General features: G+C 39.2%; 1 protein-coding gene across 1 annotated transcript in view; it reads left to right on the top strand.

Moving 5' to 3' along the window:
• Positions 1–24,782, top strand: part of WDFY3 (WD repeat and FYVE domain containing 3) — a 238,858-nt gene that overhangs the window by 12,266 nt on the left and 201,810 nt on the right. The window contains exons 3-4 of the mRNA XM_045018580.1: positions 13,249–13,459; positions 22,748–22,871. Coding sequence (XP_044874515.1) covers positions 13,280–13,459; positions 22,748–22,871 — 304 coding nt within the window. The 5' untranslated portion in view covers positions 13,249–13,279. The remainder of the gene's footprint in view (positions 1–13,248; positions 13,460–22,747; positions 22,872–24,782) is intronic.

The raw sequence follows: 24,782 nt of genomic DNA, 5'->3' as shown, positions 1-24,782 counted from the left end.
TTAGCATGTGAAGCTAAAGAGGAGCTTAAATAAGCATCTAACTCAGTAACACTTAATTTTGCTCATGTAAATTAAATATGGCAAAACAGATTTGTTGGGAACCTGGTAAGTAAAGTAAAGGAGGTGTGCAATAATAATAAAATGTTCCTGGCCAGATAATTGAATTTTTACAGCGTTTATAAAGGACGTGCTGAGAGCCACTATGGCAGCAATGTTAAAATAAATGTCACCACTTTTATTGCCCGTTGGTAATCTTACTCCAGTCAATGTGTATTAAATGTTACAAATGGACTAAATTTAATGTTCCTTCAGTACCAATGTTACTGAATGTTATAGATATCAAATAGTAACTGCCAAGGATCATAGGTGCCATGTGTGATACACAGATTCTTTGCTGATCAAAAGAAGAACACCTTTCTTACTACAGAATCCATGTGATATGCCACAGTATGTGACACTCTTCTACCTCACAGAAAAGTGATGTGGCATACTGGAAAAGACCAAACAGCAGGGAAAACCCCCATTAGTCCAAATTTGCAGCTTTACAGGATTACACCAGCACAAAAGAACTACTTCTGTTAATGGTTGTCTTTTTATGGTACACTTAAAAAAAAAAAAAAAGGGGGGGGGGGTATATATACGTTCCCAACATCTTTCCTGAATTGGACTCAGGTGATCAGAGCGTAAATTATTTATTTAAAAAAATTAACAGAACATTTTGTGTTAGCAAATGCTTTGTTTAAGGTTATGGCGTTGCTTTCATTATGTGTCTTCCTCACTTCCAGCAGTGATTTGTACGCCTAGAAAAAATTCCTGTTTGGGCAAAAGCCTTTTGTTTGTTGTCTCAGCCAAAAGATCATTCCTTTTTGGAAAACAAAATGATAGTTGTGTTTGAGTTACATGAGGGTGAAATAAATACTTTCTGCAATGTTTATAAAAAGGCTAAAATTATTAAAATGAACTTTGCATATGTTGAACTTGCACATGTGTGAGGAACTTCTTGCTAATATTCTGAACTGTGGTTTTAATATCTGCGTAGAAAACTCTTCAGAGGCAAATACCAGTGTAGAAAGTGTATTTTTTTGGTGTTGGAGACTGTATATAATATGATAAAATCCTTAAGTCGTTTATGAGGAATTTCAAAATTCCCTGCTTGTACAGAATTTAAAAATCCTGTGTGACTTCTAAATTTATGTAATATAGGTAAAAGTGTGCTAAATGCCTTAGGTACCCTTTTTTATTTTTTTAGAATAACGACAAAAAGTAACTAGGAAATTAAACTTGAATGTAGTTTTAAGGATAATATTTTGCACTCAAGTCAGGAACTTTTGAGCCATATTAAGAAGATGGCTACAGCTTTGTGAAACGTGTGTAAAATGTTTGATTTGAATTTTTCTTGAACCAGTGGGGATCAGAAGAAAAGAACAGATAGCTGGAGCTTAGGCAACTCTGCCCCTTGGAGTTCCAGCAGCTCTAAGGCTGGCTTCCACCTCTCTTCAGGTGCTTGCCGGCACATCTCATTAGGCAGCTCTGTCTCCTTCCCTTGAGCACCTACAGCAACACTGCCTCTATCCCAAAAGACCAGAGCAGGCTGCTGTTAGTTCTTTTTTCTCTTGCATTTCCGTATGCACAGAACAGTATCTGCACCTCTTTCCAAGTAGCTGCTATTTTAGTTTAAGCAAAACAAAAATAAATCCTCCATTTACAGGCTGCCGTGTGATTTCTTCTGTGCCTTACTGCAGACACATTTGAGGAAAGAAGTGGCAGTGTTGTGTCCCCATTCCTCGCTTGCTATGGAGTAGCCACAGTTCCCTGATGCAGGAAACTCCCTACCAGTGCCATGTTTTGGACCTTACTCTTAACTCCACCTCCTGGGCAGTATTTCCTCCATCCCCTCACAGAGGAAGAGCTGACAGACTTCACACAGAGGCAAAGAGACAGCTACTCATTGAGGCCTTGTGTAGACTTGGATTTAAAGTGTGATGTTAGCTAATGTGCTGACTAACATTTTAAAAGTCTAGCATAGGCAAGGCACAGTGTCTTAGCGTGCTAAAGTGGTTGAATTTAAGTTTAGTGGGGATTCAAGATGCCACAAGTCAGGCTTTCATCTATGCAGTGTACAACCGCAGAGCAGCTGTCAGATGATTACGTAAGTTTGCCAAACTCTCTAAAGCCAAAGAAAAGCATTGAAAATTTGCCATGATGTTACCTTGTCTAGATTCAGAATTGTCGTTCAACTGAGACTCCACTTTTGATATAACTAGATCCACATCTAGCTTGAGGGAAGGCTTATGCTTCCAGAGGTGATCAGCAGAGCAGACAATCCTTTGTCTTTCTTTTCAAAGGGAATACCGCATTTTTGGATTAGAGCTCCAGAAAGTTCAACAGTCTTCTGCAGATACAAAGAACCTCTAATAATAATACATATATCTCCAATTATTATTTATTTATCTCCTAGAACTGGAAGGGACCTTGAAAGGTCATTGAGTCCAGCCCCCTGCCTTCACTAGCAGGACCAAGTACTGATTTTTGCTGTAGATCCCCAAGTGGCCCCCTCAGGGATTGAACTCCATAACCCTGGGTTTAGCAGGCCAATGCTCAAACCACTGAGCTATCCCTCCCCCCTCTGTTCTCCTCATTATGGAGTACTCAGGTAGTAGTTTTTCTTAATTCCCCAGTCAGGCAAAACAGGCATGGTTCTTAAGGAAAGAAGGCTTTCAAGAAGGAATAGATGATTTTGTATCTAAGAAAACAATAGCAAGGGCTCTGGATGATACTTTATTCTCTTTTGGGCTGTCATGAATACAGGCTGGCTACTGGATTTAGGATGAAGAAGGCAGTGGCATCAGCTGCTGCTGTGTACGGACCCTATGATGTGAGATCAGAAGATAGACAATTGTGCAAGATGAAATAGTGCTACCTCGCTATTGTCTCATGTTGCATTGTTGGAAATGTTTAATGAATTTCTTTCAGTTGTAATTTAAAAAACAAACAAAAAACAAAACAAAAAGGGCAAGCATTTTGAAAGCAGACAAACATACTCTGTTTTCTCGCTGGCAAAGAATCTTCTTGGCAAATAAACTTCAGGTATGTCCTGGAGCAGGGGTTCTCAACCTCTTTCTTTTAGCCTCCCCTCCCTTACCCCCCCCCCCCAACATACTATTAAAAACACAACAGCCCACCTGTGCCACGATGACTGTTTTTCTGCATATAAAAGCCAGGAGTGGCCTTAGGTGGTAGGAAGCAGGGCCTTAGGTGGTGGGGCCTCACACCACAGTGGGGTCCCATAAAGCTAAGTTGCTTAGGCTTTGGCTTCAGACCCGAGTGGTGGGGCTTGGGGTCCTGGGCTTCGGCTTTCTGCCCTGGACTCCAATGAGTCTAATGCCATCCCTGCTTGGCAGACCCCCCTGAAACCTGCTTGTCCTCCCCTCCCACCAGGGGCCCTGGACTCCTGGTAGAGAACTGCTGTTCTGGAGCATGAACTGATGACATTGTTCACCTCATTGGTTCAAATGAAGGGCATAAACATGCTGTCTGCAAACATTTCTCTGTCAGCTGTTGCACTCCAAGACAATCAGTCATGCTTAATAATAGCTGGACCGGCAGTGGACGTTACTACAGGCAAACCTGCTGATTTCAAGACCTTAGATAATCTGTTTATCCACTTCACTGCTTTGGTGCTGCAAGCTGCTCCATTGTTCTACAGAGTTGACATCTTTTACAGGTAGTTCCTCCTATTGCAAACCATGACAGCCTGTCTTGGAGAGTTATGATTGACTGACTGCCTGTGTTTAAGAGAAAGGAGTTGAAAAAGAGTATTCGTGACATAGAGGTGCACCAGAGCCACTAACTACTGTACTTCAGATTATTGTTGATGGTGTAGTCATTGGCTCTACAACTGGTTAAATTTTAGGTTAGTTTTAACTGAGATTAAAGCAGATCTTGCCAGATTCTTATATGTAAACAAACTTTCCCACACACCATACAGTGCAATTATACAAGAGAGCAAGAAGTTCACTGTTTCACTTGAATGACCTCATTAAGAGCAATACATGCTAGGGCTAATTTAATATTTGCAATTCATTTGTAACTGTATTTGTCTTCTAATCTGTGGATGACAGATATAGGTACAAAAAAAATTTCTATTGAAGCTTATCGTCAAGAACCTGGTCTCTGTTTCTGAAATCTCAGCCCCAAGTCGTCCTCATTTCTTTTCTATCCCTTGAACAAATACTAACAAGAGAAATAAGATAGGAGAAATTGGCATTGTGGAGACAATAAATTTCAGTAAATATGATTATTGAGAAGTAACCCTTTTTTTGGAAATCTAAACACTTAAGTTCTTCTCTTGCAGTGTGTACACAAGTTGACCTTAACCAGCTACTTTGTACATGAAATTGATATTGCAAATTTAGGATGAATAAACCCTTTCCTTGGCTACATCAAAAACTCACAAACCGAATTGGAACACCTACATGGATTGGTTGCCTTTTTGTGTACTTTCCAGAGTAATTTGCTTTAAAAAAATCCTTATCTTCCTGGTTTTTAGGGGGTGGGGGAAGGTCTTAAACTTTATCTGTAAGCCTTACCTTATAAAACTCAACTGCAGTTAATAGTTGTAATGTCTTTTTATACTATTATAGGTTCTTAATTTTTCTGTCCTCCTACTCCTACTCCTGCTTTGATTTTTTTTTTAAACAAACCACTAGGTTAATCAGTATGACTTGGATGTTATGAAAGCAGAAAAAGGACCCCCTTGCCTGTAGCACAGATGGTTCCTCCTCCTTTCTTGTCATGTGGCTAACGAATCCTGCACTAGTGATGGATAGATCTGCTGTGCCTCTCTAATCAAACCAGCCTGTGCGCTGGTACAACAGGCTCCTGGGGATCACAGTGCAAAGCTCTGAATTCGCCAGACTTGCCAGAAGGATGTTTACTTAATGATGGGCTGGCAGTGGCTTATAGGCACAGAAGAGCTATGTAAAGCTTTTGCAGAGGAAATAGTCTACTGTTATTAATGTCTTATAAAGAGAGGATTTGAAATGTAATATGCTTGCAGAGAAGTTGAAAAATACTAGGTAGGATAAGACATAAATAAGTACAATCATTCTGTTTTTCTTTGCATGATATTTTTCTGGAACTTGACATTTAATATTTAGTACATGAATCGCTTTCATAAACATTATTTTCTGGTCGATAGGTACATCTTTTGGAGCTGTCTCGGCTATTATGCAGAACAACAAATTGAGATGTACTTTGTTACTACTTATCTTTTTATGCATGTTCGTAGAAACATGGAGGAAGTTTATAAGTAAACTAAATTTTTGCACTGATGCTCACAATCCAAGGGAATTTATAACTTTAGTTTTTCACATGGATTAGCTCTAAACTACAGCAAGAACAATTCAGTTTCCTAAGTACTGTAACTAAAATGTGCCTCAATGCCTAATATTAAGACATTACTCCTTAAAGAGAAGCACCGCTGAAAAGTGAACATTTATGTACAGATACATATTTTTGAATAGTCATTTCCTGTGCCTGATTCTTGATGCTGCAGACTTCAGGTTTGTTTGAATAAGAGAGAGACCCTTCAAAATTTCTTTGGTTTGATCCTGCAGTGAGTACCATAAACTTTTGTTTGATATCACAATCCTTTGCTATGGAACATGATTTCCATTTTGACTTTGCTTCATTATTAAGTAGGAGAAGAAAATGGGCAATTAGACAACTAACCCAGTTGTAAAAATTGGTAGCTGTGGTAAATAGCAGATGTAACAAACTAAATTATTAAAAATAAAAAATGAGTTATATGGTTTTCTGATTAGCCATATAATGTTTGGGGGAAGGCAGTGCCATTTTCAGTATGAAAATCTTCAATTTAAATGTGTTTTGAATATTTTGCATTCAGAAGGAATTCATGATTAAGGGATGGAGTGTCAAGTTGCTGTCACTGGCCATTATACTCTGCATTAAGGAATACTTTTCTATAGGAAATCGATATCAATATAAAAGCTGTACATCTACTTTTTAGACTTTATCAAAAATGTTACCATTTGTCTCTGAAACTGATAGTCTTAAACTGAAATCTTGTGGTTAAGCTTCAGAACTCTGAATCAGAAGACCTGTGGTCTAGTTTCAGTTTTGGCCCAAACATTCTATCTGACATACAAAAAACATAACCTCTCGGTATGTTAGTTCATCCACTTGGTATTGGAGATCATAGCACTTACCTCACAGAAGTATGTCTAAGGCTAAAATTATCTGTAAAACACCTGAAGACTGTCAGAAAGCCAAGTGGTACAAATTATTATTTTTTCCCCTTAGAACGGCAGATTAGTTGCATGGATACAAGATTTCCAGCAGTGCTGTGTGAATGTTCTTTAATCCTAATCTAGGTGGGGCATGGAGATACAGACATGTTCAGATCTTGGTGTCTCTGAGATTGCCAATAACAATATCAATTCATGTTTTGAGTGGTGGTAATTTTTCTGATAGTCTTGCATCTGAAGAAGTGGGCATTCACCCACGAAAGCTCATGCTGCAAAATGTCTGTTAGTCTATAAGGTGCCACAGGATTCTTTGCTGCTTCTACAGAACCAGACTAACATGGCTACCCCTCTGATACTCAATTTTTCTGATGTGGATCCTGCCTGTTATGAACAGGACTGAAACCACCAGTTCATTTCACTAGGCCAGTCTCTCATGCTGTTGAAGTGTCGACACCTGTCTCCAATTGGCCAATGATGCTAGCTTGCCTTACCCACTTGTTAAACAAGTCCCTTTGTGCTTTCTTCCATGCTGCCTCTCAGTAAACTACCTCCTTGCGCTCCTTCAGTGGCTCCTTGGAACTCTCCTTTTCTGTGATGCCTGCATAAAAACTTTCTGGGCAGCTGGTCTTCCAACACTCCTGCTTCTCATACTAACCAATATTGTCTCCCTGTGTCCTGTGCATCTCCATCTGTTTGTATCCACCTGTTGTCTCTGATCTTTTATGCTTTGATTGTACGCTACTTGGAGCAGGGACTTTTTACTCTGTTTGAACAGTGACTAGCACGATGTGATCCTGGTCTGTGCCTGTCCTCCTTGACACTACAGTAATACAAACAAGTAGGCCACCAGACAGCTGTCTGAGGGCGACAATTTCTGGCCAGTAGTAACTCTGGGCTGGATTTGTAGTAATCCCTCAGCTCTGTAGAGGGAAAAGGTTCTTGTTGCATTGCTCAACACCCATTACTTTTTTTCTCTTTTCTAAGGCTGTTAAAAAGTGGGTTGAGTATATGCTGGTGGGCTGTTCTACCAGCCCAGGTAGGGACATCCAAGGCCGTTAAAGGCCCTTGCCTCAGGACATGATTTATTATTTGAACGCGAAGGACATAAAAACACCAATATAAAACACAGCCCAGGAATGCTGGCTATAGACCCCAAAGGCTTCCACCAGCCAGGGTGGTGAAGAGGACATTCCCTTCCCCTCTGCACCTAGCTTCCTTTTCATTATATAATCTGCCTAGCCACATGATAGACAGGGATCTCTTAAACTTTTCCAGGCTGCTGCTGCTTGTCACATTGGGTTTGAGGTAAATACATTTAAATCTGTGGGCAATCCTCTATTGTGTGATTTTTAATTTACAGGAAGGGTACCCATTTGTAGATTGTGCCAAGCCAATGCAACTGAGCCAAGATAATGAACCATGGTGGCTTGCAACAGTTGTATTTTAGAAATTTGAAGCAAGAAGGAATAAATCCCATGAGCAATTTATCCATTCCCTAGAAGTTTAATGGGCTGTGGATTATTGTAAACATTCTGGGCTCCAGCCTGTCTGTAAAGATGTTTAAAGACACACTATTAAATACCATGGCATATGTTGATAAGGTTCTTCAGGCTACTTAGAGATGCCTCAAAATGCTATGGGGCCTCTGAGGTGTGATGATATTGGATTGGGCAATTTTTTTCTTTTTGTTGTATACATGCATTGGAATGTTGGCATAACTAAACAAGCTGATGACTGAAAACTATTTAGTATTTTATAATGTTAGTTCAGCTACTTTTCCACTATTATCATCTTTCACTAAATTTAGGGGGAATCTGAATTTGCAACATCTTAAAAAAGGCTTAGCCTCTGAGCCAGCCACCATGGTTCACCGTTTTGGCTCGGTTGTGTGGTTGTGGCTTGGCACTATCTAAAATTTCCTTTATGACCAGGGATTTAATTTCATTTTTATCTTGGATTTTCCATCCGCTGGTGGTCTTTCTGATGGAAAAAGCTACAGAATTGTAGTAGCGAGTGGAAATTTATTATTGTGGCAAGACGTGGCAGTAGAATTTTTATCTTTTGTTCTTTTCATTGCAGGTAGTATGACTTTTTCCTCTGGTGTTACTACATATATTTTGACCAATGGCAGACATGATTTGAAACTGAGGAGGAGTGTGCACTTCTTTTGGTGGGGGGGGATTTAAAGGTCAGATATATAGGAGTAAATGGTTTTGAAGAAAAGTGTTTGTGTGTTGGAGAAATGGAGGGATATTGAATTCTGTAATCCTGTGCTCAGTTTAAAGAGCTGCTTGCCTTCTTAGCAGACATACTGCAAATAACTGAAAAGAAAATATATTTTGGATAGTGTACATACGGTTCGACACAAACCACAGTTAACATAACTCTTCACCGGTATTGAGATAAAATTATCTCATCTTCAGAGTTCACTCATTTTTCCTCTGATTGCTTACTTTTGTAGACCACAGTATAAATTCCAGTCTTCAGTAAAAGTCTTATTTTTCATGCTAGCAGAATAATTTTTGGCTAAGTCCTGTTATTTCTGTTTACTGCTGATGTTAGAACTCCCTGTGAAAGCTTTATTTTCTGCTGCTTTATCATTATCGGTATGCTAACCAAACACACACTTCTCCCTTTTGGTCCCAGTGAGTTTTCCTATCCTGCTTTGATTTTCTAACCAAAAATGTCTTCCAGGAATTGTTAGCAGCTCGCCCTGTATTGAGTACCAATGATTTAGAATCTGTGCAATGCTGTTCGGGTTGGCAAAATAAACTGTAATCTAAGGTAGCCTTCTGTTTGTCCTGTTCAGTACAAATTGACTGATTCAAACTTGCTTTCTATGAATGGGAAAACAAACGCACTGTTAATAATAGAATACCATTTATTTAAATATTTTTGGATGTTTTCTACATTTTCAAATATACTGGTTTCAGTTACAACACAGAATACAAAATTGACAGTGCTCACTTTACATTTATTTTTTATTACAAATATTTGCACTGTAAAAAAAAATAGTATTTTTCAATTCACCTAATACAAGTATTTTAGTACAATCTCTTTATCATGAAAGTTGAATTTACAAATGTAGAATTATGTTTAAAAAATAACTGTATTCAGAAATAAAACAATATAAAACTTTCGAACCTAAAAGTCTACTGAATCTACTTCTTGTTCAGCCAGTCACTCAGACAAACAAGTTTACGATTTGCAGGAGATAATGGTGCCCGCTTCTTGTTTACAGTGTCACCTGAAAGTGAGAACAGGTGTCCATATGGCACTGTTGTAGCCAGCGTTGCAAGATATTTACGTGCCAGACGTGCTAAAGATTCATATAGCCCTTCATGCTTCAACCACCATTCCAGAGGAGGTGCATCCATGCTGATGACGCATTCTGCTTGATAATGATCCAAAGCAGAGCGGACTGATGCATGTTAATTTTCATCATATGAGTCAGATGCCACCAGGAGAAGATTGTTTTTCTTTTTTGGTGGTTCGGGTTCTGTATTTTCCACATCAGAGTGTTGCTCTTTTAGGACTTCTGAAAGCATGCTCCACACCTTGCCCCTCTCAGATTTTGGATGGCACTTGAGATTCTTAAAACTTGGGTTGAGTTGTGTAACTATTTTTAGAAATCTCACGTTGGTATCTTCTTTGTGTTTTGTCAAATTTGCTGTGAAAGTGTTCTTAAAACCAACATGTGCTGGGTCATCATCCGAGATTGCTATAACATGAAATGGACGTAAAACAGAACAGGAGACATACAGTCCTCCTCCAAGGAGGTCAGTCACAAATTTAATAAACGTGTTGTTTTTTTTAACGAGCATCATCAGCATGAAAGCATGTCCTCTGGAATGGAGGCTGAAGCATAAAAGGGCATACAAATGTTTAGCATATCTGACACATAAATACCTTGCAACGCTGGCTACAAAAGTGCCATGCGAACGTCTGTTCTCACTTTCAGGTGACATAAATAAGAAGCAGGCAGTAGTATCTCCCATAAATGTAAACAAACTTGTTTGTCATAGCGATTGGCTGAACAGGAAGTATGACTGAGTGGACTTGTAGGCTCTAACGTTTTACATTGGTTTGTGCAGTTGTGACAAAAATATCTACATTTTTAAGTTAACTTTCACGATAGAGATTGCACTACAGTACTTGCATGAGGTGAATTGAAAAATACTGTTTCTTTATCATTTTTACAGTGCAGACATTTGTAATAAAAATAACATAAAGTAAGTGCTGTACATTTTATATTCTGTGTTGTAATAGAAAATATATTTGAAAATGCAAAAAAAATCCACAAATATTTAATAAAGTTCAACTGATATTCTATTGTTTAACAGTGTGATTAATTGAAATTAATTGACAGCCCTAATAACCTATTATTGCTATCAGTTACTTTATAAGTGCAAGCGGCAGAGGTCTGTGAGGGGAACACAAACAACTCTTCCTTCTCATTCTTTGTAGTCATAGGCTTCGGGCCTACCACTGATGCTAACATCCAAGCTCAGCTTAAAACCATAGTTCACTCAGGTCTAATGTGGGCCTATATTCCTACAGTAGGCATCACAGATTGACTGACGGAGATGTTGAACAGAATCATGAAAGTTGGGCAAGGAAAAACTAGTCTTCCTGATGTAGCTGTGTAGGTGTTTATATGGCTTCCATCACTGTCGTATCAGTATGCCACAAAACACTACTGAATATATTTGCAGAACACCCCTATGAAGTAGGTAACTTTTTATTATTTCCATTTTATGGATAAGAGTACTGAGGTCCAGAGGAGAGCTTGAGTTACCCAGGGCCACATAGGAATTCGGCTAGAGATGGAATTGGAACCCAGATCTTATGAATCCATTGCCTATTGCCTTAAACATAAATCCAACTACAGAGGTATAGTACATGATTTTTGTCAGCATATCCATATTCTGATGGCTGTTTATATTTCTTCACTCCAGTATCTAATCTTAATCAAGACTTCTGATTAGCAAGTTTTTTTTGTTTTTATTTTTTTTAATCAGCAGGTGAAGTATATAAGAAGATGCAAGTCTTCCTTTTTTGCATAGCATACTGTTTGGGTAGGTTTAACAAGGCAGTCGAGATGGCTTTTCTGTTGGTGTATGCTTAAGAAGGATGTGAAAGGCACTACTATCCAGTAAGTCAATATGCAAAAGGCCCAAGGTTGCATCCAAATCTGTCTCCCTTATAGCACTATTTTGCTCTGCTGTTATCCATTAGGCTTGACAGCATGGACTGATTTATTACTCTGTTTAGAGTTCCTAGTGTTTTCTGACTTCATTTAAAGCAAAGAATATTTGATGGTTTTATTAAAATGAAATAAATTAGTTTTTCTGTTCAACTGTGAACATTTGGGCCTTTAAAATTTCCTTTTTCAGTTTGAGACAGAATACTCTATTTTGGTGTCTTTTGAGTTTTCACATTACTGTACTAATGACAGTAACATAATTAAGTCATATTCAAGAGTTTGGGAATAGCTTTGGGGCTCTGATTAGCACTGACTCCATTTCAATTTGAACAATACTATGAATAAATCACTTTGATTTTAAGGCATAATAAACTCAATGAATGTATGGACTTTTCACTTCTGTGGTTTTGTCATATAACGTCTTTTCACGTTCAACGGGCCAATGAGACTCTCCAGCATGGACTGACAACTGCTGACTTGTAGATTTGAAAGAAAAGGCTGACTTTTTTTTAAATTTTGACTCCTTGTTTTTGTAAATGTTTTTTATATTATCCATAGTTCTCCATGTCCACTGAATTATTTCATATTTCATATAGTTCTCCATATCCACTGAAGGAAGGAAAAGAAGTCATTGGCTTAATCAAGGGAAATTTAGGTTAGATATTAGGAAAAACATTCTTATTATAAGGATGATTAAGCACTGGAATAGGCTTCTATGGGAAGTTATGAAATCCTTATCACTGGAGATTTTTACCAACAGGTTAGATAAACTACTGTCAGGGATGGTCTGGTCCTGCCTCAGCGCAACGGGTTGGACTAGATGACCTCTCCAGGTCCCTTCCCACCCTACATTTTTAGAATTCTGTGATTGTACAAAATTATTTGCTGGCATCAGTCTTGGTCCATGCCTGATTTTTGGTCTCTTGTAGCTTGGTGGGATATTGTGTAGGCCTGGCTTGATATGTAATAGAACTGTACCAGGTTTCCAAGTGTCTGACTAGACTGTAGATTAAGTATGTAAAAAATATTAAGGTCCAGTTTATCAGAAGAATATAGCCGCTTTTTCTTTTTCTGGACTCTGAAATCTTTTATCATTATCTTTTAAGAAGTTAAATACTAATAATACATTCCATTAGAATTATTTTCATATAATAATGAATAAATTCACATTAGTAATGCGGTGTGGACATTTATTTTCTAGAATAAAATCTCAAAGTAAAATGGACACTTGGCATACGGTATACTTGTAGGAGTAAAGTACACCTCTACCCCGATATAACGCCACCCAATATAACACGAATTTGGATATAACATGGTAAAGCAGCCCTCGGGAGGGGTGGGGTGTCTGCACGCTCTGGCGGATCAAATCAGGTTCGATATAACTCGGTTTCACCTATAACGCTGTAAGATTTTTTTGGCTCCCAAGGACAGCGTTATATCGAGGTAGAGGTGTATTGGATTGTTCAGTAGCATTTTAAAGTTGTGACATCTTAATTCTAAAAGAGCGTGTATTTTACAAACAGCAGTACTGAAATGCTATCAACTTGAAGCCTGAAACATAAGATTCAGTTTTCCCCATCTTGGAACACATCATGCCAATTGTTATAGTACATTAAATTATATTGGCCTTTAAAAAAATCTAGCTACAGTATTTATGATTAAGTTGGGAAGGTGCATTTTTTAACTTGATTTATTTATTTTTTTAAATGTGAAAAATATTTTTATGTCATTGTATGAATTTTACTCAAGTAGTTCATTTTTCTTTCTAAACAGGATAGAAAGAGATTTCCAGAATTCAGCAAAGATGAATATGGTCAAGAGAATCATGGGCCGGCCACGGCAGGAGGAGTGTAGCCCTCAGGATAATGCTCTAGGGTTGATGCACCTGCGCCGACTCTTCACAGAACTTTGTCATCCTCCTCGGCACATGACCCAGAAAGAACAGGAAGAAAAACTTTACATGATGCTGCCAGTGTTTAACAGGGTAAGCCAGGTGATCTGATGAGAGACTTTTCTGGTGCTGGCTAAGATCTTGTCTACAGTGGGAGAAAGCCTGGAGTAGCTAATGTGCACTAGCTACTCTGCACTAACTCACTGCATAGACAAATTCACACCCTATCTCAATACACACTAATTTCCTTGTGTAGATAAGTCCCAGGAGTATTTATAATCTAAATTTGGTGGAGATTGTTTTCCTTTAGAATTGAAGGGATTGGGAATGTTCAGTGGAAACACAACAGAAATGATAAATTTTTTAGTTGCCAACATTTTCCTTTTTTGATGTTTAAAGTGATGTTATGTTAGGAAATCTCTAAGGGTGCATAGCAGCCTGAGGTTTTGTTCCCTTTTATTAACTCTTCATTCTAAAGTAGGGATCTAAACTAGCTTCTAGATTGTCTCCGAACTATTTTGAAAATCTTACTTTCACATGAAAGTTTGAGTCTGCATGTTCAAAAGCCCAGGTTATATTCAGACTCAGAAATGGTTCACTTGATGCTGACACTTCTTTCAGTTCCCAGTCCCAGTTGTGATGCCACATTGCACTGGAAAAACCCAAGTCCCCAGCCCAGAGAGGTTTTCTTTATAACACTGGGAAGTCTTTTGTGTCTCAGTTATTGTGCTACTTTTAATATGAGTAGTTCTTTTGAGGACTGTTTCAGGTACTTTGGAAGGCACCATGTATTTCTGTAGTATAGTATTATCTATCCACTAGAGAGAGATCTAGGAATGCAATTGTTTGAGGTTTTTGCAGGTATGTGCTTGTATATACTATTAGGGAGGACTGGAAGCATCAGTAAATTGAAGATCAAACATTTTAATAAGCAAACCTGAAAAGAAAAGTTATTTATCAAACTCAAAACCGCCCCTAAAATTTGCTTGTTAAAGGTTATTTTTTCATTTTTACAGTGTGATGTATTAAACTAGTTACATGCTGTTTAGAATGACCAGCCAATGTCAAAATATGTTGTTAATGTCGTTTTCTAGGCTGTTCACACATTTGCACCACAGTTTGCCACCATACAACACTCTCTTCTTTCAGGAACAAAGGATTTGTAATATTGAATTAACCTATTAAGTAGCGTGATCAAGTAGATAGGTCTCCTGAGTCCCAATCTAGTTCTCTGGGTTCTGTTCCGAGCTCTACCACTGAACATGCTGCATGACCTTGGCCGAGTTCCCTCTTTGCCTCCATTTCCCAGCCCACCTTTTATTGTGTTTATTTAGGTTATAAGCCCTTTTGGGGCATGGACTGCGTGTGTAGAATGCTCGACATAATGGAGCTTTGATCTTGGTTGGAGCTTGTAGGTGCTACTGTAATACTAACAAATCTGTGATCCATCAATAGTTGATATTTTAAAAAGTAAATAATATCTTATACACCTGATGAATCACTTAATTGTAAACATACGAGGAAGACTGGCACTAGAAAAGGTTCAGAAAAGGGCAAATAAAATGATTAGGGGTTTGGAGAGGGTCCCATATGAGGAAAGATTAAAGAGGCTAGGACTCTTCAGCTTGGAAAAGAGGAGACTAAGGGGGGATATGATAGAGGTATATAAAATCATGAGTGATGTGGAGAAAGTGGATAAGGAAAAGTTATTTACTTATTCCCATAATATAAGAACTAGAGGTCACCAAATGAAATTAATGGGCAGCAGGTTTAAAAAAAAATAAAAGGAAGTTCTTCTTCACACAGCGCACAGTCAACTTGTGGGAACGCATTACCTGAGGAGGTTGTGAAGGCTAGGACTATAACAGCGTTTAAAAGAGAACTGGATAAATTCATGCTGGTTAAGTCCATCAATGGCTATTAGCCAGGATGGGTAAGGAATGGTGTCCCTAGCCTCTGTTTGTCAGAGGATGGAGATGGATGGCAGGAGAGAGTGCACTTGATCATTGCCTGTTAGGTTCACTCTCTGGGGCACCTGGCATTGGCCACTGTCGGTAGACAGATACTGGGCTAGATGGACCTTTGGTCTGACCCGGTACGGCCATTCTTATATTCTTAAGAAAGTTCCATCCTGATCCTATAATAACTAGATATGATTACTATGATTGGACCCTGTTTTATCTAGAAATTCTATTGCTGATGAAATTAACTGTTACTTTCTTTTAAAACCAACTGCAGTAATTGTGTGTAGACACAGACAGCAAACTGTCTTTAGTGTCTCTGCCCAGGACCTTGCAGACTTGAAGGAGAAAATTAACAAGATCCATCATTAGCTCCTTCTGCTTCTTGTCTCTGTTTCCTCATCTCTCCCTGTAATCATGTCTCCTTTACACTAGTCACTGACTCCAATCTCTTTGAAAGAAACGTGCTCTTAAAGTCCATTTCAGTTTGGTTGCTGCCCTGTCCTGTCCCTAGAATCTCTCTCACTAATATCTCAAATGGTTCTCCTTGGCTAACTGTCTGGTTTTTGATTCCACCCTCATCCTCCTTGGCCTTTCTTAGATAGCGTTGATCACTTCCTTCTCCTGGACATCTCTTTTCCTTTGTTTTCATGGGCCTCTCCTCTCATGGTTCTCCATTAATTTTTCTGATTGCTCTTTCAGCCTCATCTTTGATAAGGCTCCTCTCCTTTCCTCTCTGTATAAATCTCAGAGTTCTGCCTGTGTTCCCCTTGCTTTTTCCTTTGATCTTGTCTGCATCCACGTTTTGTTACTTCTGTGCTGAAGTCTCATTAATTTTCTTGTGTCTCAAACTTATTGGTCTCATGTATCTGAGTTTTCAGCTTGTCATATTGTAGGGCGTACTGCTGTGTAAATTCAATCCAGCCATAACTGATCTCTAGAGCCCTGCAAATCCACAGATATCTGTGGATCATTTTTGCAGATCATGAATTGGATGCAGATACAAATTTAGTATCTGTGCAGGGCTCTACTGAGCTCCCTATATTTTTCTTAACCCCTTCTTTTTTTCTTTTGACATCATGATCCATTCTTTCTCTCAGATATTTTTAATCTGTCCTCTTTGGAATCCTCTCTCCCAGTAGAAATCTAGGCTATTGCCAAATGTTGTCACACTTTGTTTACAACCTCTCTAAAATCTGAATCTCCTCTGTCTTTTAATGTTTGATCTCCATAATTATTATTTTCTGTTAACTTTAATTGCATATTTCCACACACCATTCTTAATGGTGCAGAAACATGATGCTCATGTTTTGATTTCTAGCTGTATGTTCTGTGGAAACTTTTTTTTTCTCTTCACCCCAAACTCTTTAAATTATTAAAAATAGAACTTTCTGATAATGAGGTGGGAGTTGGGGGTGTGCACATTGTGCTAATGAGGTCAAGGAATACTGGTTTAGAGAGAGGCCAGCAGCTGTGCCTGAAGTGGAGAGGGTTCTGAGACTTCCACCATGATGCTGAAGCTGGAGCCAATTTTGGGGGTTCCATATTTGTATCCATGTGACCAGAATTTAATATTGCACTTCAGTTGCTGGAAAGGAAGAGCCTGGCCATTTAAAAAACTTTTTTTGGGTAACTGCATAGTCTCACTCTTGGGCTATACGCTGACCAGTGCAGCAAAATGGTAGAACCTTCTGTAAGCAGTGCCTGATCGAGTCCTTGCTTCACCCTTCCAAACCTCCTCTCACCATTCAAGCACTCTCTGATGGCCCGGCCATAAAAGGGGGCACAGCAGAGGTTGCTGCCTCAGTTCGGACGTGAACCTTCTTCAGATTGTGTGTATTGTAGCAGTTCTTGATAAGTGCCTTTTTCTTGTAGCTAGTTAGTCTTTAGTAGTTAGTATTACTGTTAAGTTTTAGTTCAGTATCAGCCGAGTTCAGTGGCTGATTCAAATATCAAGACACACAGATTCAAGATATGTTCATCAGGCTCCATGGTCTTTTTTGCATCAGGTGCTCACGCTTGATGTTTAAAATGTTTAGGAGCGGGCCCGTATGCTGAATAGGGGGAAGGGTAGCAACCTTTATGGATGCAGTAGCATCAAATCCCTCCTTGGCAGCTGTACTGGATTTCCTTATCTATAAGGGGTTAAGCAGTTCAAATAACCTAGTTGGCACCTGACCAGAAGGACCAATGAGGGAAGAAGAGGCTTTCAAACGGGGGGGGGGGGGGGAGGAGAGGAGGATTTGTTTTTTTGTTCTCTGCATTGTTCCCTCTCCGGATGGAGGGAGAAGCCAAGCAGGTACATCATCTCCTGAAAATATACCTGGAATAATCCATCTAAAACCACAGAAACTGTGAGTAGGGCAAGGAAATGAGTTAGGTTATCTTTTGTTTGGTTTGTGAATTTTCCTATGCTATAGAGGTAGTTTCATTCCTGTTTTTGTAACTGTGAAGATGAGCCCAGAGGGGAATCGTCTGTGTTTTAAATCTTTTTTTTACCCTGTAAAGTTACCTTCCATCCTGATTTTGCAGGTGTGATTCTTTTACTTTTTTCTCTTAAATAAAGTTCTTCATTTAAGAACCTGATTGATTTCAGTGTTATGAAGACAAAGGGTCTGGTTTCTGCTCACATTGCAAAGGCAACTGGTTGGTATATTATTCTCAAGCCTCCCCAGGAAAGGGGGTGAATGGGTTTGGGGGTATATTTTTTGGGGGGGGGGGATAGGGATTCCAAGCGACCTTTCCCTGAATTGTGTAAATCACTTGGTGGTGGCAGCAATACCGTCCAAGGACAAGGAAAGGAATTTGTGCTTTGGGGAAGTTTTAACCCAAGCTGGTAGAATATAAGCTTAGGGGGTCTTTCATATGGGTCCCCACATCTGTACCCTAAAGTTCAGAGTTGGGTTGGGAGGGGAGAACCCTGACAGCCTCCTTCATATTGTACCATCTGTGGCACCTTTTGCCCCACCTTCCAGAAGAAAGAGGCAGAATGGACTTGAAGCCCTCTTACTTCAGGAATCTTTAATTGCAAAACCTTTTGAATTGGAGCTTTTGAAAGTTTCTGAGACGAAAAATCAGAGGTCCAAATCAGCATCGGGCACTGCCAGATCTAGAAAGCCAAGTATGTTGAAAACATAAGCTTCTGCACTGTGCTCCAGTTCCAAAATGACCAAGCATACAGTAGCTTAACCTTTGGACTGAGCTACAAGAAAGGTACAGCCTTTGACTGATGCAGTTATGGGGAAGGGGCAAAATATGACAGATGTTTCTTCAGATCTGGGACTCTCAGTTCCGAGGAAAAAGAAGGCTACTTATTGGGGTGCCAGGAAGATTGCCTGTTCAGGGGATTTGTTGGATCCTTTGGATCAAGAATTAAGTACAGAGCTGAAGTCTTCTTGGACTTCAAGGTAACGTGTTATTAGAATGTGCCCATGCAGTGGTTCCAAGGAAGCTGTCAGAACACTATATCTCCATTGTTCCTAGTTATTTTATTATTACAGCACAAGTACACTTGGATCCGCATCATTCCTCAGATCCTTTCAGTTCCTCATCGAAATTGGGGAAATGATATTTGGACATAAAAATCTTTTCAGTTTTCCCCTCCAGACAAGAGACAGAAGGGGTACTTCACCACAAAGATCTACAGGTAATTTACATCCACTGTGTAAAACTCCTACTGGGTTGCTGAGGAAGACAGTATCTCCTTTGTCTCTGCTGCACATCCCTGCTTCAGTTGTTTCTGCAATAATCCTTTTGTCAGATCTGGGATCAGATCTGTATTCTGAAGGAAGAGCCAGATTAGATGACATATCCTGAACCACAACCCTTATCTGTACCTTCTGAGAAACACTTTTCACATACGGCCTTTCCGAAATTTCCTACTCATGATGACTATGATACAGTGCTGGACTGGGGTAATTGGCAGATGCCACCCTGGGTGCCATGCCGTGTTGGCCAACTCTGAGGTTTCACTACCAGCCCCCATTAAAATCTACACCTTCAGTTCTGTATCAAGGCAGAGGCACATCTGAGTTGCTCGGATCCTAGACCTTCGTATCCGACAGCAAGGGATTGGTCACCTATCATTGTCCACGATATTCACTCTGAAGAGGAAAAGGAAAGAGATTGACCATTAGCAGCATGAACAGGAATTAGAAGGTGACTCCCCTACAGAGGAAAATGTGGGCATTGGATCAGCTTCATCCATCTTAGACGACACTATTCAATTTCATGAGCTTGTCAGCAGAATGGTAACAAAATTAAATCTACCATCTGTCGCCTTAGAAGAAGCACCTCATCTAGTCTTTTGATATTCTTAGTACTGTTTCTACCAACAAAGTATTCAATGTTGGAAGGTCTGTGGCAGCCAGTGAAATGAGTATGTAATAACCCACCATTTCAAAAAAAGCAGACAAATTTATATCAAATTCCTTATAAGGGTTTCCTGTGTTTACCTAATTTCTTCATTGTTTGTACTGCGGATGCCTCTGCAAGATCTGGGTTATTTACACTCCACTCCTAATGACAGAGAAGGGGAAAAAATTGATTCCTTGAGAAGGAAGCTGGGATTTTGTTCTGTTTTTACTTCCTTGAGTATGAGGATTGCTAACTGTCAAGTGGTCATGGCTAGGTACCAATTTCATCTTGGGGATAAAATTTCATTTTTTATAAAAAGAATTTTCCTGAAGAGCATTGGAAGTTAGTTAATGTCCTTATTAAAGAGGGACAAAATGGGGTTAAACATGCTCTTAGACGAGCATCCTTCAGTGTCTCGGATGCTGCTTCAAGATTAGTAGTCTCTTCAATAACTCCTTGAAGATGCATGTGGTTACATTCTTTTTCTCTTCCCTTTGAAGTGAAATCAGAAACTGATTTGAGACTGATTTCATTTGAGAGAGAGAGAGAGTGTCAGAATTTTCCATTCTGAAATAAAGTTTTAGAGAAAATGATAGATGAGATCCATAGCAAGATCTTTGGGACTTTGACAGCCTTTTAGAAGGAAAACTCCTACTTCTGCATTTAGGTACCAAAGCCATACTATCTGCCATTTTCATCATTTATCTTACTACACTCAAAGAAGATATCAGTATTCATAATGGTGATCGCAGCAGCATCCTTCACAGCAACCTCAATATAGAAAACAATCAGCCAAATCTAAAATGAGACCCAAGAACAATTCTGCCACTTGTTCCTTACTTTCTGTTAGACCTCTTGTTTGACATCGAGAGTGAGAGCCGCAAACTAACACAGGACACTTCTCTACCCTTTGGATGAAGTCTGTCCACTGTCACAGCAAATGGCAGAAGATCTTTATGGACAGATGGGTGTTGGATATAATAAGAGGGTTACACCATACAGTTTCAGACCCTTCTTCCGGAACAATCCTGCTCTCTCCTCTTTTCAGAGAGTCTTCTCATGAGAGGGTTTTAACAGCAGCCATTCATTCTCTATTACTTTACAGAGCAATAGAGGAAGTTCTAGAAAGTCTTAGTAATCAGGTCTTCTATTACCATTATTTCCTTGTTACAAAGAAGAATGGAGGTTTCTGACACATCCTTGATCTGTGAAAATTAAACAAGTACATTTGAAAGTTCCAGTTCAGGATGTTGACCCTTGTGGTGATTATCGCCTATCTAGACCCTCACTCACCTATCTAGAATCATTGGCCAGTCTAGATCTCAAGGATGCTTATTTGTATACAACCCAACTCACAGAAAATACTTTTAGATTTTCCTTGGGTCAAGACATTTCCAGTACAGACCCCTCCTTTGGTCTTTCTACTGCACTCAGAGTTTTTACAAAATGTCTTTCTGTTATAGCAGCTTTCTTGAGAAGATGAGGGTTTTTTGTTTTCCCATAGATAGATGACCAGCTTGTGAAAGCTCAAGAAGAACTGAACAGAGTCATTCTTTATAGGACTTCATATAAGCTGTTTGTGGTTTTTTTTTTTAATGTGACTAACTGTAAAGTTAGTTTTGTTTCTACTCAGATTTTGTCTAGGTGGATCAGACAGTGTATAGAAGAGTTATAGAAATGTTTCACGGAACACGTGCTACTAGAGCAGCTGCTACTTCTACAGCATGTTTTAGACATGTTCCTCAAATTGGGATTTGTAAAGTGGCCATCTGGAAGACATAGTTGTTAGGTCTGATGCCCAGTTTGGCAGGGCAGTTCTCCAGTCTTCATTTAATTAGGACACTGTGTCCCACCATCTGTTTTTCTTATACTGCTGACCTAACTATTGCAGAGTACCTATGAAGAAGTAGTACCTGTAGCTGGAGTTCTTTGAGGCAAACGCCGTGTGTTCACACTCCCCTCTTTTCTTTCCCTCGCCTGTGGACTCCTAGTTAATCTAGGCTCTGCATTAGCGGTATAAGGAACTGAGGTGGCAGTTGCTGCTGCTGCTTCTCCTTTTTATAGTCTCTCTTTCAGAATGTACTTGAACATTGAGGGGAGGCATAAGAGGGGTGCATGAGTGCTCTAACAGACACTGCTTACAGAAGATTCCGCTGTTCTGCTACACCGGTAAGTGCCTGTCCCAAGAGTGTACATATGAAGAGTCCATCTCAAAGAACTCCAGTGCCAGATAAATAACCCTTGTTTTGAGCAGCTGAATAAAACTTCATTTTCAAAAGTACTAATCACCAAGTGCACCCCTTTATATTCAAGGGGAAAATCAGAGCATCGTTATTTAGATGCCTAAATATAGATTTAATGGCTTGATTTTTGGATGTGTAGTGTACCTGTAGTTCTCATTAGTGTCAGTGGGAGGTGCTTAGCAACTTTGAGTAATGAGGCCATAAGTGTCTAACTCTAGGCATCAAAACTGGAAAACTTTGGCATTTCTAGTTTTCTTTTTGCAGAGCTTACAAACTGCTGCAAGTGAGGAGGATGTCCTCCCTCAAACCTCCTTGCTGCTGCAAAGAGAAGAAGTCTACCCCTTCTTTGCTAGCTTCCATTTTTCTTGGGTCCTCCTTTCTCGTGAATAACCTTTGTGCCTGTCTCTTCCCAAAGTGCTGCATCATGAAGCTAGAAGAAGAGAAACAGAAAAGAGCAAAAGTTAAAAAACTGTATCAGAGTGAAAGTTCTGAGCTGTGTTAAAGATAGTGGAGCAGGCTTAGGAAGACAACACTACGTTGGCTTCACTCATATTTAGAAAGCTAACTTTGCAACCAAAAGGGGTAAAAAGTTAACTTAAAAAAAAATTGAAGTTTAGATTCTGCGAAAGTTGACAAAGGAGGTCTGCTTATTCACTGGGACAGATGGATTTGTCACACCCTGATCTAACACAATGAGTTGAATTCAAAAACTTCTGTTCAATTGTGTGCTAAATTCCTAATTGTAAAAGAGATTTGGTTGCAAGTGGCAAAACTGCAACAAATATTACCACATTACAAACTCTGTTTTCTCTTGTCTTTAGGTGTTTGGAAATGCTCCTCCAAGTACAATGACAGAAAAATTCTCTGACCTCCTGCAGTTTACTACACAAGTGTCACGATTGATGGTGACTGAAATTCGACGGAGAGCATCAAATAAGTCCACAGGTAGTGCTTGGGGTGATAGAGTAGGTCTTGTGAGGTGTGTGTTATGCATTCCAGAGAAGTCAGTAATGTGCCAATGAGTTCTCTTCTGTGAGAGCTGTATGGATGCTTATAAAATGAGTATTGGGAGGGTACTGCATGTATTTATACTTTTTTACACTCAGATATGTGTAATCTCTAAAAGCATTTCTAAAGCACCATAGCTAATTATTATCACAAGATAATAGCAAGTTTGTTCAAAGTAAGACAAAAATTCTCAGACCTAGAATAATGTTGCCATGCTTCTCTTCTGCTCTGTTTGATAAATGTCTTTGCATGGATGTGAATCTTGTACTGTACCCTGAATATGGCAAGGCTTGAGCTCTTCTTGCTTTCCTCTGAGAGTTGCCTAGCAGGTGACTCACAGCTGAAAAGACTCTCCTTCAGTCTTCTGATAGCGTGACCATGTGTTGTCTGGTAAGGCTCCTTTGTATCTCTGGTGGTATTGAGGGAGCGGCAGCAGCACAGAGCGTAAAGATCTTGTCCATTCAATATTTTAAGGATGAGGACCTGTGTCTCAGTTTGGATCTCGTGGTGAATGAAGAGAGAGTGCAGATGGCGGAGCGCTGTTGTTAAATGCTCTTATGGTCTGTGCCATTTATGAAGTGGGGTGATGCGTGTTGGACCAGCTTCAGTTTCCTTCTGTTTCTCAGATAGACTGAGTTACAGTAATCCACTCCAAATGGCTAAGTCCAACAGGACTCCAAGGTTGTGTATTAAGAAAATTGTGGAATTAGAGAGGGTCCAGAGGAGAGCAGTGAAAATAATAAAATGTTTAGAAAACCTGACATATGAGGTAAGATTTAAAAAAACAAACAACAACAACAAACTGGGCATGCTCAGTCTTGAGAAAAGAAGACCGAGTGGGGACCTGATAACAGCCTTCAAATAGGTTAAGGGCTGTTATAAAAAGGATGGTGATCTGTTATTCTCTGTGTCCACTGAAGGTAGGACAAGAGTTAATGTGCAGAAAGGGATATTTAGGTTACATAGAAAGATTTTCCTAATAACTGTAAGGGTACTTAAGTACTGGAATAGAATACCAAGGGATGTTGAGGAATCCCTGTCGTAGGTTTTTAAGAACACGTTTGGCAAACACCTCCCACGGATGTTCAAGGTTTGCTTGGTCTTGCCTCAGCATGTAGGGGTTGGACTTGAACTGCTTTCCAATCCTAAATTTCTAAGATTCAGTGAGTTTTGATGAGTCTGGTACTTCAGTGGATGTTATGCATGTTTATCTTGAGAGAATTTGGTTTGTAAACATGCTTGTAGATAGATAAAAGCTGTTAGTTGAGTATTATTGTATATGTTATGTAAAAATCTAGACGCTTTGAGGTATGAGGAGAAATTATTTTAAGAGAAATTCGATGCCTTAAAAGGGAGTGTGTGTGTGTGTGTGTGTTTTGGAAACTCTGTACTAATCTTGCCGTTAGTTAATTGAAATTGATTTATCTGTTTATAAAAGTTCTTAACAATTGTCTGTATAAATAGAACTTGGCTTATTTGCATGCTACTTGGTTTGTAGATCTTGTATCCAATATTTAATGTTGATTTTTTCATAGGCAATACAGAATATTATGGTGCATCAGCAAACTAACACTGAACTACGCTAATAACTAAATTAAGTGAACAAACAAAAGTGCAAGTAGTAGTGAAAGTATTATATGTATATGTGTATATGTATATGTGAGTGTACTTTACCGTACAAAAATAATGAATTCTTAGTAATAGGAGACCTCACAATACCAGTCTGTTTATCTTGTGCAAAGCGGAGACAGGCATTATTTTAGATGGATTATAAAATGCATGGATTAGTAAAGCACAGTTATGAAATTGTACTGTATTTCTTGCTTTTGGTGGGCTCTTGACCAGCCA

Source organism: Mauremys mutica, chromosome 5 (genome assembly GCF_020497125.1).
Source record: "Mauremys mutica isolate MM-2020 ecotype Southern chromosome 5, ASM2049712v1, whole genome shotgun sequence".
NCBI lineage: Eukaryota > Metazoa > Chordata > Testudines > Geoemydidae > Mauremys > Mauremys mutica.
Note: the sequence above shows the minus strand (reverse complement) of the source record. Positions and strands in the feature narration are given on the sequence as shown.